The sequence below is a fragment of the Cyclopterus lumpus genome, chromosome 13 (genome assembly GCF_009769545.1).
Source record: "Cyclopterus lumpus isolate fCycLum1 chromosome 13, fCycLum1.pri, whole genome shotgun sequence".
NCBI lineage: Eukaryota > Metazoa > Chordata > Actinopteri > Perciformes > Cyclopteridae > Cyclopterus > Cyclopterus lumpus.
Genome location: NC_046978.1, coordinates 19,047,506 through 19,063,038, shown reverse-complemented (window position 1 = coordinate 19,063,038; position 15,533 = coordinate 19,047,506). Strand labels below are relative to the sequence as shown.

The following is a 15,533-nucleotide window of genomic DNA, read 5'->3' as shown; positions in this document are numbered from 1 at the left end:
CATGCTGCACGCAGCATCCTCCGATCTGTTCCCGATCTGTTCAGCATCCTCCGATCTGTTCCCGATCTGTTCAGAATCCTCCGATCTGTTCCCGATCTGAGCTGCATCCTCCGATCTGTTCCCGATCTGAGCTGCATCCTCCGATCTGTTCCCGATCTGTTCAGCATCCTCCGATCTGTTCCCGATCTGAGCTGCATCCTCCGATCTGTTCCCGATCTGTTCAGCATCCTCCGATCTGTTCCCGATCTGTTCAGCATCCTCCGATCTGTTCCCGATCTGTTCAGAATCCTCCGATCTGTTCAGCATCCTCCAGGAATTACAAGTTCCCCCCCTAAACACTGTCCCTCTTGAGCCCTTTTTCCTCGTCTGTAACCGGGTGACGATGAGCAACGTCTCTCACACACGACTCAGACCGGCGTGAGGAAGCTTTTGTTTTTGTTTTTGTTTTCCTGGCGCCGCGCGGCCTTCGTTGACGCCCGCATGGGAGCCAAGCAGGCCAAGGGCCAGGAGCCCGGCGGGGCCAGCCCCCAGCACGGCTGGAGGCGGACGCCCACCAAGGAGCGGGGCGACATCTTGGCCTCCCTCATGCAGAAGTCGGGGGACCGGCTGAGCCGCGGAGGGGTCGCCACGCCGCCGCCGCCGCCGCCGCCCTACCAGCGCCGCATCGGCATGATCCAGCAGATGATGCTGATGGCCAAGCAGGGCAAGCAGGACGAGACCATGGAGATGCTCAAGACACTCCGACAGGTACAGCAGCTCTGAGTGTGTGTGTGCGTGTGTGTGTGTGTGTGTGTGTGACAAGGGGTCACAAGGTCACCGCAGCATCCGTTCCACTATTCGTTATGTCGGTTGATGTCGTCACCGGTGCAGAAACAGGCCTTCAAAACACTTCACGATGTTATTCCCGATACTTAAAAAAGTTACTACGAGGAACTTTTCATTTTGTGTTGATTCTGGCGGCCCCTGTGGACTAAAGCGGTAGTGTTCTGCAGCGGGGTGTTCTTGACGGTCCGTTACGCGAAGTCCTGGTTCTGGTCTGTGCCTCCCTTCCCTCCTTTCGGGCCCATCAGTTGGGCTGAATCCGACCCTCTCATCTCTAATGGTCTCTAATGGTCTCTAATGGTCTCTGATGGTCTCTGATGATCTCTAATGGTCTCTGATGGTCTCAGAGACGTTTTCACAACCAGTTAAAAGTTCCCGAATGACCTCGTCACTAGAATTCACAATACGTTTGACCATTTTTTGACACGCTTTCGCTAATAACGTCGAAAATACTAAGAAACTAAGAAAGCAACCCAAAAAAAAGAGGCTTTAATTTGCATCTGCAGATCGATAATTGGTGTCGACGTACATACACACACACATAGACCTGAGTGAATCTGATATGTGATCGTCACCGGGATGACGGAGGGGAGACGGAACGGCACGCAATCCATACGCGGCCATTGTTTACCCCGTTATGACTCAACCACAGGGAACAGAGCCTCACACACACACACACACACACACACAGTGTATTGTGTGGGGCTTCGGAGCCTCCTTTGTGTTCCGGTTTTCTTATCGTTTAGAACGTTAATCCTCGAACTGATGGGGAAAACAAGACGGGGGACGAAGGACAAGGGGGGGGGGGGGAGGGGGGGCGGGGGTTAAAGTCTCAGGTGGAAAATGACAAACTGGATTCAGCGTCCAGCTTCCTGTTTGGTACCCGGCTCGTCCTCCTCCTCCGAGAGCAGCTTATTAAATTGCCCCGTTTTTAAACCGTGTTTCTTTACTGTGCGACGCTCAGACTTATTTTTTTACGTCTTTTCGCCGGTCCTCCATTACTGGATCGGAAAGCCTCCGTCGGCACTTAGATTTACCAACTTCGCATGTTTCCTTTGAGGTTATTATGCGAGCGGCGCTGTGGCGTCAACGGAAAAGGAGAAGACTTCGATCCAGTGGCTGACGGCTTGAGGTCACGCTCCCATGACCTCTGGGAGGAGCTTTCTCTGGCCTAGACACGGGTTGTCTAGGCCAGCAGATGTTGAGCAGTTGAATTTTGCATTTTCATAATAACATGTGGAGGAAGCGAGCCGTTTCGAAGTCACGTGGTTTTGTTTTCTCATCGGTGGTTATTTCACTATTGTGACGTTCACAAAGAAACCGTAAAGGAACAAAAGCACAAATGCTCTCCGGCAGAGCTACAAGAACGGAGGAAAAGCACATTTATTTATTTATTTATTATGTTCATTTGTAAATGTTAATTTGTGGATAGATATTTGAGAGAGAGAGATAGAAAGAGAGAGAGAGAGAGAGAGACCAGAAGAAGAAGAAGAAGAACAAGAACAAGAAGAACAAGAACAAGAACAACAAGAACAAGAAGAACAAGAAGAACAAGAAGAACAAGAACAACAAGAACAACAAGAACAAGAAGAAGAACAAGAACAAGAACAAATACAAGAACAAGAACAACAAGAACAACAAGAACAACAAGAAGAACAAGAAGAAGAACAAATACAAGAACAAGAACAAGAACAAGAACAAGAAGAAGAAGAAGAAGAAGAAGAACAAGAAGAAGAAGAAGAAGAAGAACAAGAAGAAGAACAAATACAAGAACAAGAACAAGAACAAGAACAAGAACAAGAACAAGAAGAAGAAGAAGAAGAAGAAGAACAAGAACAAGAACAAGAACAAGAACAAGAACAAGAACAAGAACAAGAACAAGAACAAGAACAAGAACAAGAACAAGAAGAAGAAGAAGAAGAAGAAGAAGAAGAAGAAGAAGAAGAAGAACAAGAAGAACAAGAATAAGAATAAGAATAAGAATAAGAATAAGAAGAAGAATAAGAAGAAGAACAAGAAGAACAAGAAGAACAAGAAGACACTCGGGGGAGAGAAAAGAGGAAATGACCGAGAAGTAAAAGAGCTTGTCTGCGGTTACTGAAGGGGGGGGGGGGTTGTGGGGGGGGGACTTGGACCAAATAGATATTGATTATCAAGCCGGAGCTAACGAGGAGGCCACCATCTTTATCACTACCCTTCAATTAACTCCGCCCCCCCCCCCCCCCCCCCCCCCTCCTCTCTCCCTTCAGCTGACCGCTAAACGATGACCAGCAGCGTCAGTGGGAAACTCCTCTGGTGCTCAACGTCTCCCCAGTGGGGGGGGGGGGGCTGTTAACTGGTCTGATGTTATGTGACCAGTAGGGATGGGGATCTTTAGGACTTTAATCAATACTCAAATTGGTTCTTTTTAAATTATTTTGTGAGGAAAAATAGGGTGCATTATTACAATTTAAATAATAATGTTTTAAACCATGAAGAATTCATATTCATTCAAGTTAAAGCAGAGACGGAGACAGACCTTTGTTCCCATTGCAGACGTTTTCATTCGTCATTTTCATTTAAGTGAAACCATCAAACATAAATTATGGTCTGATTCCATCACGGGGTCCCAGAGAGCCGTGTCAGTGACACCGGGACCCAACTAAATGGGACGCGGCCATCACTTTATGTTATAAATGTCAACCCGAGAAGAGGTCAGACAAAAAAATTATCTACGCACAGACTTTTAATATGGAAATGTGATTCTTCAGCTGTGGTGAAAGAACGTCCGTTAACATGTTGGAGGTGGACGAGGCCATCTGGTCAGAACGTGATCTTTAAGAAAGGTCGATACCAGCGTTGTGTGTGTATATATATTATATATCCTTCAGCCCCGGTTGCCATTTCCTCTAATTTACCCAAGAGCACTCATTAGTGTGGGCGGAGCTACCTAATGGAAGAAAAGCCCACCCTCTGTGTGTGTGTGTGTGTGTGTACACGTGTACACACTTCCCCGTTAAGAGTTCAATAATAAGAGGTCAACTGGACAACAATGGAACAATAAATACACCTGCTGATGCTATTAATATCGCTACCTTCTGGAAATACTGATTAATGTGTGTATTTCGGTCAAAGCGCCTCCTACGCAAAACAATAGGCAGCATGGAAACCTCAGTGAGTCATCATAGAAATCTTCACACAATGGCCGTCTCCATTTTGACTTTTCGCAACCTTTGAACGAACGTTACCACTTCTGGACTGAGGAGGAGTGGTGTGGACCTGTCAATCACCTTGTAGCCCCGCCCCTAAAGCATCCCCTGCTTTAAGGTCTGTTTGAATCTAAATGACCATAATTTACTAAATGAACATCACGCTGTATTGAAGAAGACTTGAAACTAGAGATTGAGACCAAAAACTAATGTTTACAATGTTTACTGAGGGAATAAATCAAGAGAAGTAGAGTCATTTATATAGACTTCTATACAACCAGAGGAGTCGCCCCCTGGTGGTCAGGAGAGAGAATGCAGCTTTAACACATGAAGCATAGACTTCTATACAACCAGAGGAGTCGACCCCTGGTGGTCAGGAGAGAGAATGCAGCTTTAACACATGAAGCATAGACTTCTATACAACCAGAGGAGTCGCCCCCTGGTGGTCAGTAGAGAGAATGCAGCTTTAACACATGAAGCATAGACTTCTATACAACCAGAGGAGTCGCCCCCTGGTGGTCAGGAGAGAGAATGCAGCTTTAACACATGAAGCATAGACTTCTATACAACCAGAGGAGTCTCCCCCTGGTGGTCAGGAGAGAGAATGCAGCTTTAACACATGAAGCATAGACTTCTATACAACCGGAGGAGTCGCCTTCTGGTGGTCAGGAGAGAGAATGCAGCTTTAACACATGAAGCATAGACTTCTATACAACCGGAGGAGTCGCCCCCTGGTGGTCAGGAGAGAGAATGCAGCTTTAACACATGAAGCACAGACTTCTATACAACCGGAGGAGTCGCCCCCTGGTGGTCAGGAGAGAGAATGCAGCTTTAACACATGAAGCACAGACTTCTATACAACCGGAGGAGTCGCCCCCTGGTGGTCAGGAGAGAGAATGCAGCTTTAACACATGAAGCACAGACTTCTATACAACTGGAGGAGTCGCCCCCTGGTGGTCAGGAGAGAGAATGCAGCTTTAACACATGAAGCATAGACTTCTATACAACCAGAGGAGTCGCCCCCTGGTGGTCAGGAGAGAGAATGCAGCTTTAACACATGAAGCATAGACTTCTATACAACCAGAGGAGTCTCCCCCTGGTGGTCAGGAGAGAGAATGCAGCTTTAACACATGAAGCATAGACTTCTATACAACCGGAGGAGTCGCCTTCTGGTGGTCAGGAGAGAGAATGCAGCTTTAACACATGAAGCATAGACTTCTATACAACCGGAGGAGTCGCCCCCTGGTGGTCAGGAGAGAGAATGCAGCTTTAACACATGAAGCACAGACTTCTATACAACCGGAGGAGTCGCCCCCTGGTGGTCAGGAGAGAGAATGCAGCTTTAACACATGAAGCACAGACTTCTATACAACCGGAGGAGTCGCCCCCTGGTGGTCAGGAGAGAGAATGCAGCTTTAACACATGAAGCACAGACTTCTATACAACTGGAGGAGTCGCCCCCTGGTGGTCAGGAGAGAGAATGCAGCTTTAACACATGAAGCATAGACTTCTATACAACCAGAGGAGTCGCCCCCTGGTGGTCAGGAGAGAGAATGCAGCTTTAACACATGAAGGGTTAACTTTTCAGTGAGGTGAATTATTTCGGTGAATCCAAACTTGTTCTGTGTTTCCACAATCAAGCCATGGCTTGCACCTGTTTTTCTATAAATGTCACTATGTAATGAGCAGATTATCCAGACTTTTACTGACCAAACTCAAACCACCTCATTTCCATTTTGCAGCCTGTGTGAAAATGTCAGGATTTCTCTTCATCTAATTGGGCGTCTGGCCATGAAATACGACCGAATAAAGAACGACGAGTGAGGTCATTCGAGGTGTCCAGCCTTTTCTTATTTTACTGTGTGGGGGGTGGAGGAAGGAGCAGCTACGATAATAATAATAATCTAAATTATTAATGTCAAAACAAATGCTGTGAGGCTGAATATGTGCTTTGACTCGGTACTTCAGCAGCTCTGTTGCAGCTCTCAAAATGTCTATTAAGCAGAGCTGTCACTCGTGTTTCTTTTAAAGATTTAACAAGGTTAATGATTCGTAGGCTTTGACACATTTTAATTTTTTTCGAGCGGCCAGACATGCGGGAAGCAACTCAACAGGAATTTGATTCATTGCTTCAGGGCTGTATCACACCGGGGGGGGGGGGGGGGGGGGGGGGGGCTGGAAGGGTTATCTTTGATAGGGGGGCGTATGTGTGTGTGTGACGCTATAGATTTCACATTTTCACAGTTTCATAATTAAACCACCGTGAGAAGCTTTTTTTTTCCAACGAGGCTTTCTCTTCATAACATTATATGAGAAACATTTAAAAAAACAAACAAATTATATAACAATATATTTTATTATTTTCTATTGTCACCTGTGTTTTCCTTAAAAAAAGAACATTCCCACCATAAATTATTGCATAAAATAAAGCCTTTTACCACACACATGTTTGCTAATAAATCATTTTAAAAAATGCAGTGTTTGTGTGATCAATAAAATAAATATTATATATTTATTTATATAATATATTATAGTTTGTGCATGAAATCTAGTGTATGAATAAATTGCCTTCCCTTGAATATAAGAGTGTTGCCCATGTGAGCACTTTTGCGCAATTGCGAGAGTGAGAATATGATGATGTTATTTAATTTGTGTGTGTGTGTGTGTGTGTGTGTGTGTGTGTGTGTGTGTGTGTAGGACCTGGGTATGGAGTCAACATCTCTGGATGACGTGTTGTACCGCTACGCCAGCTTCAGAAACCTGGTTGACCCCATCACACACGACCTGATTATCAGCCTGGCGCGATACGTCCACTGCCCCAAGACGGTAGGACACACACACACACACACACACACACACGCACACACACACACACACACACGGACCAGCATGATTCATTTTGCTGCTGCTATCAGACGATCATTTTGTGTGACACTATTAGGTTACGGAAGTGCTCTAAGTGGTTGTGCGACCGTGTGTGTGTCCTTGAGGGGGAGCACGGCTTCTTGTGTGTGTTCATTCACATTGTGCAGCATGTCACCGAGGAAGAGTGACAGCAGTCGTGCTGGATGAATAATGCAGGGGGGGGGGGATGAGTGATGGAGATGAAGATAGGAATTAAGAGGGCCTGATTGTAGTGCAGCGCTTTGTGCTGACATTTTGTATTTATTTTAAGAGCCATGCTAACGTTACTGTGACACTAACATTACTGTGGCGTTAACGTCACGGTGGCGCTAACGTCACGTGGCGTTAACGTTACGGTGTTGCTAACGTCACCGTGGCGCTAACGTCACGGTGGCGCTAACGTCACGGTGGCGCTAACGTCACGGTGGCGCTAACGTCACGGTGGCGCTAACGTCACTGTGGCGCTAACGTTACCGTGGCGCTAACGTCACCGTGGCGCTAACGTCACGGTGGCGCTAACGTCACTGTGGCGCTAACGTTACCGTGGCGCTAACGTCACCGTGGCGCTAACGTCACCGTGGCGCTAACGTCACCGTGGCGCTAACGTCACCGTGGCGCTAACGTCACCGTGGCGCTAACGTTACTGTGGCGCTAACGTTACTTTTAGTCGGTGGTTCGTCGTGTTTGGAGGAATGAATGCAGGATTAATGTCACAGGTCAGCCCTCTGAATCTTCCTCTAGATGTCCGATAAAGGAACATAACTGTGCTAATATTTTATATTTAAGCTTCTCATCTCAAGCTAAACCCAGAAAGTCATCGGTGTTTTAGTGACTACAGCTTCTGAATGATCAAATCAGACTAAAGGCTTCACTCAGGAAAAAAGCTACTTTTGTTTTTAGAGAATGAAAAATAATTTTCTGAAAATGTTGCATTCGCTGAAATAAAAAAAGGCACCAGATGTGTGTATTGCGAGTCCCCTGAATGCACCGCGAAGGCTGAAGAAACGCTCGTTATCCGTGTAAAGGACTCCACACACACACACACGCTGACGCTGCAGAGGAGATCGAGGAAAACATGTTTTTTTTGTGTACAATTCACGATGAGAAGAGTCGAGCGGCGATGATGCCTGAGGGGGTGTTGTTGAGAGAGGAGAGGAAAGCAACAGGAGAGAGGAAGTATAAGAGGAGACGAGTGCAGCGAGGTGTTATTTCCTCCTCCTCCTGCTTCCTCCGACCCGTCAAACACGTTCGATTGCTGTTCGTCATCACAGATGTTTTGAGGCCTCTAGTTCCGACGAGTTTTTTTAATTTTTCTTTGCAAACCTAACTTGGACACTTGGTGTCTGTCATTGTTCCCGGTGAGGAGCTTCGCTGCAACAGCTATTGTTATTATTTTCATTATCAACAATATTACAACTTCTTCAGGCCAGTAAAGGATGAACACAAGAATAAATACTGCAAATATTGGAACAATAGCAGCTCTTTCTGTCAATGCAACCTAATTTAGCATTTCACCATCTTTTCTAAACCTAACTACATTTGTTTCCTGTTAGATTCATTTTTGAAAAGCCTGCAATCACGTTACGAGCGTAGTAAATTGTCACGTGTTGCTAATTTAGAAGGAAAAAAACGTGTTGAAAAATGAGGATAAACATGTCGTGATACAAACCATTATATGAGGATACGTCGGATGAATTGATTGAGCGTAGAAATTACCGAGTTAAAACTCGTGGATTTCCTTTTCTATGGTTTCTTTTTGCGTCTCAAAATACTAGAAAATGTGCACGTGACCACTGGCACTGTGACAGCATGCATACCATTGACTTCACATGCACTTGAGTCTCAAATGTTTCAGCCAGCAGATGATTTATTGATTGAACTGAACCCACGTCGATTAATCTGTCGGATTAATGCAAACGCAGCAAGACTGCTGCAGAATTAATGACTTAATGACTCCGTTTCCACAAATAAACAACGGGGCTGAAAACCTGTTTAGTCAACAGACAGGATTAAAAAATTAAAAGTAGTTTTGTTGGCGCATTAATAGAAATACAATCATGAATATCCCCTCTGCGCTTCAGTTTAAGGATCGTTTAAGAAGAACCTGAAGCAAGAAACAAAAATAGATCACCAACTAATCAGAAACATTAATTATATGCCACAAATAAATGCAAAATATTCTATATTTCACAGCCCAACACAATTTGTTTTTTAACCACAGGCATATGCCTTTAATTTATTTAGGTTGCAGTATTATGCATTCATCGTGAATAAATTACTCTCCATTGAATGAATAATGCTGTAAAACACACTCATGAATACTAGTGCGAAATTAAATCCAGGATGAGTACAGCAGCCAGGGTGGTATTGATCGATCTTATGGCATATATATATATATATATATATATATATATATATACGGACTCAATCAACTGTATCTTAGCCGTCATCCAAATGCATTCTCAAATGCAGTGATGGTCAGGAGAGAGAATGCAGCTTTAACACATGAAGCAGAGACTTCTATACAACCAGAGGAGTCGCCCCCTGGTGGTCAGGAGAGAGAATGCAGCTTTAACAAATGAAGCATAGCCTTCTATACAACCAGAGGAGTCGCCCCCTGGTGGTCAGGAGAGAGAATGCAGCTTTAACACATGAAGCATAGCCTTCTATACAACCAGAGGAGTCGCCCCCTGGTGGTCAGGAGAGAGAATGCAGCTTTAACACATGAAGCAGAGACTTCTATACAACCAGAGGAGTCGCCCCCTGGTGGTCAGGAGAGAGAATGCAGCTTTAACAAATGAAGCATAGCCTTCTATACAACCAGAGGAGTCGCCCCCTGGTGGTCAGGAGAGAGAATGCAGCTTTAACACATGAAGCATAGACTTTTATACAACCAGAGGAGTCGCCCCCTGGTGGTCAGGAGAGAGAATGCAGCTTTAACACATGAAGCAGAGACTTCTATACAACCAGAGGAGTCGCCCCCTGGTGGTCAGGAGAGAGAATGCAGCTTTAACAAATGAAGCATAGCCTTCTATACAACCAGAGGAGTCGCCCCCTGGTGGTCAGGAGAGAGAATGCAGCTTTAACACATGAAGCATAGACTTCTATACAACCAGAGGAGTCGCCCCCTGGAGGTCAGGAGAGAGAATGCAGCTTTAACACATGAAGCATAGACTTCTATACAACCAGAGGAGTCGCCCCCTGGTGGTCAGGAGAGAGAATGCAGCTTTAACAAATGAAGCATAGCCTTCTATACAACCAGAGGAGTCGCCCCCTGGTGGTCAGGAGAGAGAATGCAGCTTTAACACATGAAGCATAGACTTCTATACAACCAGAGGAGTCGCCCCCTGGTGGTCAGGAGAGAGAATGCAGCTTTAACACATGAAGCATAGACTTCTATACAACCAGAGGAGTCGCCCCCTGGTGGTCAGGAGAGAGAATGCAGCTTTAACACATGAAGCATAGACTTCTATACAACCAGAGGACGAGTCAGATTTGAGCCAATCGGTTCTGAGTTATGGTTTCAGGTTCGTGTCACTAAGGTCATGTGGCTCTCATGCATTGGTCACCTGACGAGTTCACATCCCGTAGCCTTGCAATAAACATGACATATTATTAACTGTAACCACGTCGTCCCCTAACCCTACTTTAGTATTCTAGTATGTGCAGAGAGAGAGGAATTAAATAATAACTTTATTGATTGTAATCCATTCTCAATATTTACTTTTTGACACTATATTGTGCATACAGTAAATGTCACTAGCCAACTGAGGCTATGTCCTCTTATTGTTAGGGGTGTCATGATTTTGATAACAAATCTATCAAAATAAGCTTTTAGCGTTCCGTTAGCACGCGGCTCAAAGACGTAGCTTAACGTAGCTCCCCAGTAGTCTGCAGCTGCGATCCCTAACTCTTCGATTTTTAGTTACAGAATCTTTTCTTCCTCCCGCCCCGTGTGACCTTCAGCTGTAGAAGCTAACTCCCATCCCATCCGTGTCCTCTGTGAGACCCTCACCCCCCGTAGAGCACACAACGTGGCTTCTTCCTGGGATCTGAGATCCAGCCGTTGTTCCCCTTCACCTCCCCACAGCAAAAAGATTGAATTATCCAAACAATCCGTCTGCAAAATGGAGGAACAGCTCTTTTTTTGGGGGGGGGGGGTAATGTACCGTGGCGTGCGGACACGAATGTGCAAAAATAACTTTCAGTTTGGCCTGAGAGGAAGAAATGAAGATGAAGGATGAATAAGACAGAGGGATGGAGACGAGAGGAGAGGTCATCGGTTCTCTGGAGACGGGAAAGACTCATAGATGCGTTCTGTATCAATAATGCAACGGGAGGAGAGGAGGAGGAGAGGAGGAGGAGAGGAGGAGGAGGATACAAAAGGAAAGGGGTGATGACAGAGGGATGCAGGGAAAGGCAGAGAAGGCCACGGTGAAGCCACGGAGATGCTGCAGGCGGTTTTCATCGACCCGAGTTCTCGCTCATTCACTTCAGCTCACGGAGCTCTATTGACGTGACGAGACTCTATTTTTACTTTGCATTGAGAGTGTCGGAACGAAACAATGCAATCAATACGTCTCCCTTTGGATCTACATGGATACAGATATATGTTGGTGATTGACAGGTCTCTACTAGTGTCTGCGTCTACCGCATTCCAAATGTCCAAATATGGTAACTTCCATTCATTGGTTGCACAAAAAAACAACATGGCGACGGCCAAATCGCCGAAAACTTACACGGACCAATGGGTGGCCTCGTTATTTTTTTAGCAACTAATCGTAATGTTTAAGCTGCAGTCGTGCAGTTTTTTGGCCATGATGAGAAATAAAACTTTGGAATGGAGTCTTTAATATGTACCACAAAATATAGATTCATTGAAGCTTTAAGTATATTTATTTCGGGAGTACATGAAATGTAAAAGAAAGACATAGAGTAACGAAACAAGTGTTATTTTCACTGTGAATCTAAAAGTGTGAATTTACACAAATAGCAAATATTTGAGATTTTCTTCTTCTTCTTTGCACATTTACAACGAAGGGAATAATTATTGCTTCACTTCATTTGAAAAATGAGAAATGTAATTTAGCAGCCGTGGAAGTGGAAGGACTTGTTACTGCTTCCCTCTGGGCATCCATTTATTACAAAGCAAGAACAATGTGCACACACACACACACACACACACAGACGTGAATAACAATGTGGTACCTCGCAGTTTTAGGAACTGAGTGTCTTTGTTGATATCACTTCTTCCTCTCACCATCTGCTCTAGACCAGCAAACCTGACTCACCACCTGAATAAATGCATTTCAACACACACACACACACACACACACGCACACACACACATTGGGAAGACTTTTCTTTTACCACTTGGAACAATGTTGTCGATAACGACTCCGTTGTTTTCCATTTGTTTTGTTGTGGGTTCGAATCCCCTCCGAGCGACCTGAAGACACAACATGACAAAACGTTCTTGTAATGACCGATCAGAGGCTACGGCGCATTGACATTCTAGTTAAACTGTAAGTGAGTTTTTTGAAGGTTGTGGGTTCGAGTCCCACCAGAGTTGCATTTAAATGTAACGATTTGTGACAAAAACGCAGTCGTGACCCTTCAATCATGTTTAAATCTTCTTTAATCACATTTAAACCGTGTTTAATATTGTTTAATCTTGTTTACTCACATTTAAACCTTGTTTAATATTGTTTAATCGTGTTTAATCTTGTTTAAATCTTTTTTAATCATATTTAAATCTTGTTTAATCGTGTTTAAATCGTGTTTAATATTGTTTAATCATGTTTAATCACGTTTAAATCTTGTTTAATCTTGTTTAATCGTGTTTAAATCGTGTTTAATATTGTTTAATCATGTTTAATCACGTTTAAATCTTGTTTAATCTTGTTTAATCGTGTTTAAATCGTGTTTAATATTGTTTAATCATGTTTAATCACGTTTAAATCTTGTTTAATCTTGTTTAATCGTACTACAATTCAGTCACTTCATGCCACAAAGCGAATGTAGCAAATAGAGATTGTGGACCCAACCAATCAACGCAGAATGTAGCGCTCAACTCCCCAGTTTTAGCGTGTGTGTGTGTGTGTGTGTGTGTGTGTGAGCGTGTGTGTGTGTGTGTGTGTGTGTGAGCGTGTGTGTGTGAGCGTGTGTGTGTGTGTGTGTGTGAGCGTGTGTGTGTGTGTGTGTGTGTGTGTGTGTGTGTGTGTGTGTGTGAGCGTGTGTGTGTGTGTGTGTGTGTGTGTGTGAGCGTGTGAGTGTCTGAGTGTGTGAGCGTGTGTGTGTGAGCGTGTGTGTGTGTGTGTGTGTGTGAGTGTGTGTGTGTGTGCGTGTGTGTGAGCGTGTGTGTGTGTGTGTGTGTGTGTGTGTGAGTGTGTGAGCGTGTGAGCGTGTGTGTGTGTGTGTGTGTGTGTGAGTGTGTGTGTGTGTGTGTGAGTGTGTGTGTGTGTGTGTGTGTTTTCTTGTCAAATCACAGAAGGTGTGTTTCCTAATTCTTTGCTCCAGTGGTCCTCAGATCCTTTAATGACTTCCTGTCTGTTGCTGATGTCACGCTTCAGCGCTCCGTCTCATTCTGTCATCACGTCGTGTCCAACGTGACACACACACACACACACACACACACACACACACACTGAAGAATCCACCACGTGTTGCTCTCTTCCAGAGGAGTAGAAGGGGGATTTTACTATCAAATATCAGAACAAGTCTTCACTGATGATCTGTCCATTATTAATCATAACTCAAATGTTGTTGTTTGATGTTTAACTCCCTACAAAATTCATCACAGACGTCACTAAAGTGCAGCTGGTTTATTCACATTTCTCTGATGCTCCTGTGATGTCACATAGAAGGAGTGTTTTAAAAAAAATATTAAATCTAAGACTTTTAATTCAGAGAATAAACATTTTTACGCAGATTTACGCTTTTTTAATCCCAGAGAATATCACGTTTCTTCTTGAAAATTCAAATTTTCTCATAAAGTTGTGACTCAAATTTCAGAGAATTATCCAAAGTTAATATATAATATAATATCGTGTACATTAATGACTCCCGGAGAACATCGCTCTAACTCTGCGCCTCTGTGTCCGATAGGAGGGCGACTCTCTCGGGGCGATGGAGAAGGTGTGTCGCCAGCTGACCTACCACCTCAGCCCCCACTCCCAGTGGAGGAGGCAGGGCCTCCTGAAGAGGAAGCCTCAGGCCTGGTGAGTGTGTGTGTGTGAGTGTGAGTGTGTGTGTGTGTGTGTGTGTGTGTGTGTGTGTGAACATCTCAGGGTGTCACCAAGGTGTCATCTTCTGCCGCTCCGCTGGGTGCCGTGGACACAGTTCCTTCAGTCACCTTCTCTGTCTCTCTTTGCCTTTTTATGTCTTTATTGCAAACATTATTACCTCAATTGTTGTCGTTTTTGTTATTGTTGTTGCGTCGTTTGAGTTTCAGCGTGACTTTCAATCACACAAAGTCTTTTCTTATTCATTTTCTATTCATTTTTTATTCATTTTTTATGTAGAAAACCTAATTTTGAAGGTGAACACGCAGCCAAACTAAATATTTAATATTCTATTTAGAGCATCTCATTATTTATAAGTATTGGTTGTTGCCTTCAGGTTCAAATAATTAAAGGGGAAGTCCACCAAATTGAACACATTAGAGTGTTTACAGGTGTTGGTGATTGTTTGTATACATTCTGATGAAAGTCGACTCGCCAGGGATGAGAGGAAATATATATTTATATATAACAGTCGTGCAATATCATGCGCAATATAACTTAATATAACGCACGGGGCGATTTGATTGGCTCCCGGCTGAGTGGCAACGGAAAGCAAAGGTGGAGCAAAGGGGACGCAGAGTCCCACCTTTTAATGGTATTAGACGACAGCTGGAGATGAGGAATGAGTTTAGTTATTATCTTGAGTAATTGGGGGGAGGGGGGGGGGGGGGGGGATTAATCAACGCAGCGCTGCAGTCGGCTGTCATGGACTCCGGTCAGAGTGATTGGCCGGAGGCCTCGTTTACTCGGGAGTCTCAGGGGCGACCGGCGAGATTGAGTCATCTTTTGCACACACACAAACACACACACACACACACACACACACACACACACAAACACACACACACACACACACACACACACACACACACACACACACACACACACACACACACACACACACACAATGATGCACGTCAGACTCTCTCACAGAAGACAAATTGGTTTGTGAACTGATGTTTTGAAGGCTCCAATTTGTCAATTTCACCGTTTCCATGTTGTTGTTTTCTGCAACCAGGAAGTGACCATATTAGGACTGACGCCAGATACGCCTCTAGTAGAGACCTGTCAATCACCTTGTAGCCCCGCCCCTAAAGCATACCCTGCTTCATGACTCTAAATGACTGTTCGTTGTCTGGCCGCTTAACAACGTCTGCTTTCATTGTGATCAACATGTTCCACTCACTGGTTTGAAAGGAGGCAGCTGCACAGTTGAGTGTCTGGAGTCCTCCCCCCCCCCCCCCCCCCCCCACCCCCCCACCCCCCCACACACACACACACACACACCACCACCACCCCTCCATCTCTGCTTCACCACCAAGGTCTGAGACCCCTG

General features: G+C 44.7%; 1 protein-coding gene across 1 annotated transcript in view; it reads left to right on the top strand.

Moving 5' to 3' along the window:
* lrrc75a (leucine rich repeat containing 75A) overlaps nucleotides 1-15,533 on the top strand; it is a 34,175-nt gene that overhangs the window by 533 nt on the left and 18,109 nt on the right. The window contains exons 1-3 of the mRNA XM_034548777.1: nucleotides 1-747; nucleotides 6,708-6,836; nucleotides 14,022-14,134. The exon at nucleotides 1-747 is cut by the window's left edge and continues 533 nt beyond it. Coding sequence (XP_034404668.1) covers nucleotides 481-747; nucleotides 6,708-6,836; nucleotides 14,022-14,134 — 509 coding nt within the window. The 5' untranslated portion in view covers nucleotides 1-480. The remainder of the gene's footprint in view (nucleotides 748-6,707; nucleotides 6,837-14,021; nucleotides 14,135-15,533) is intronic.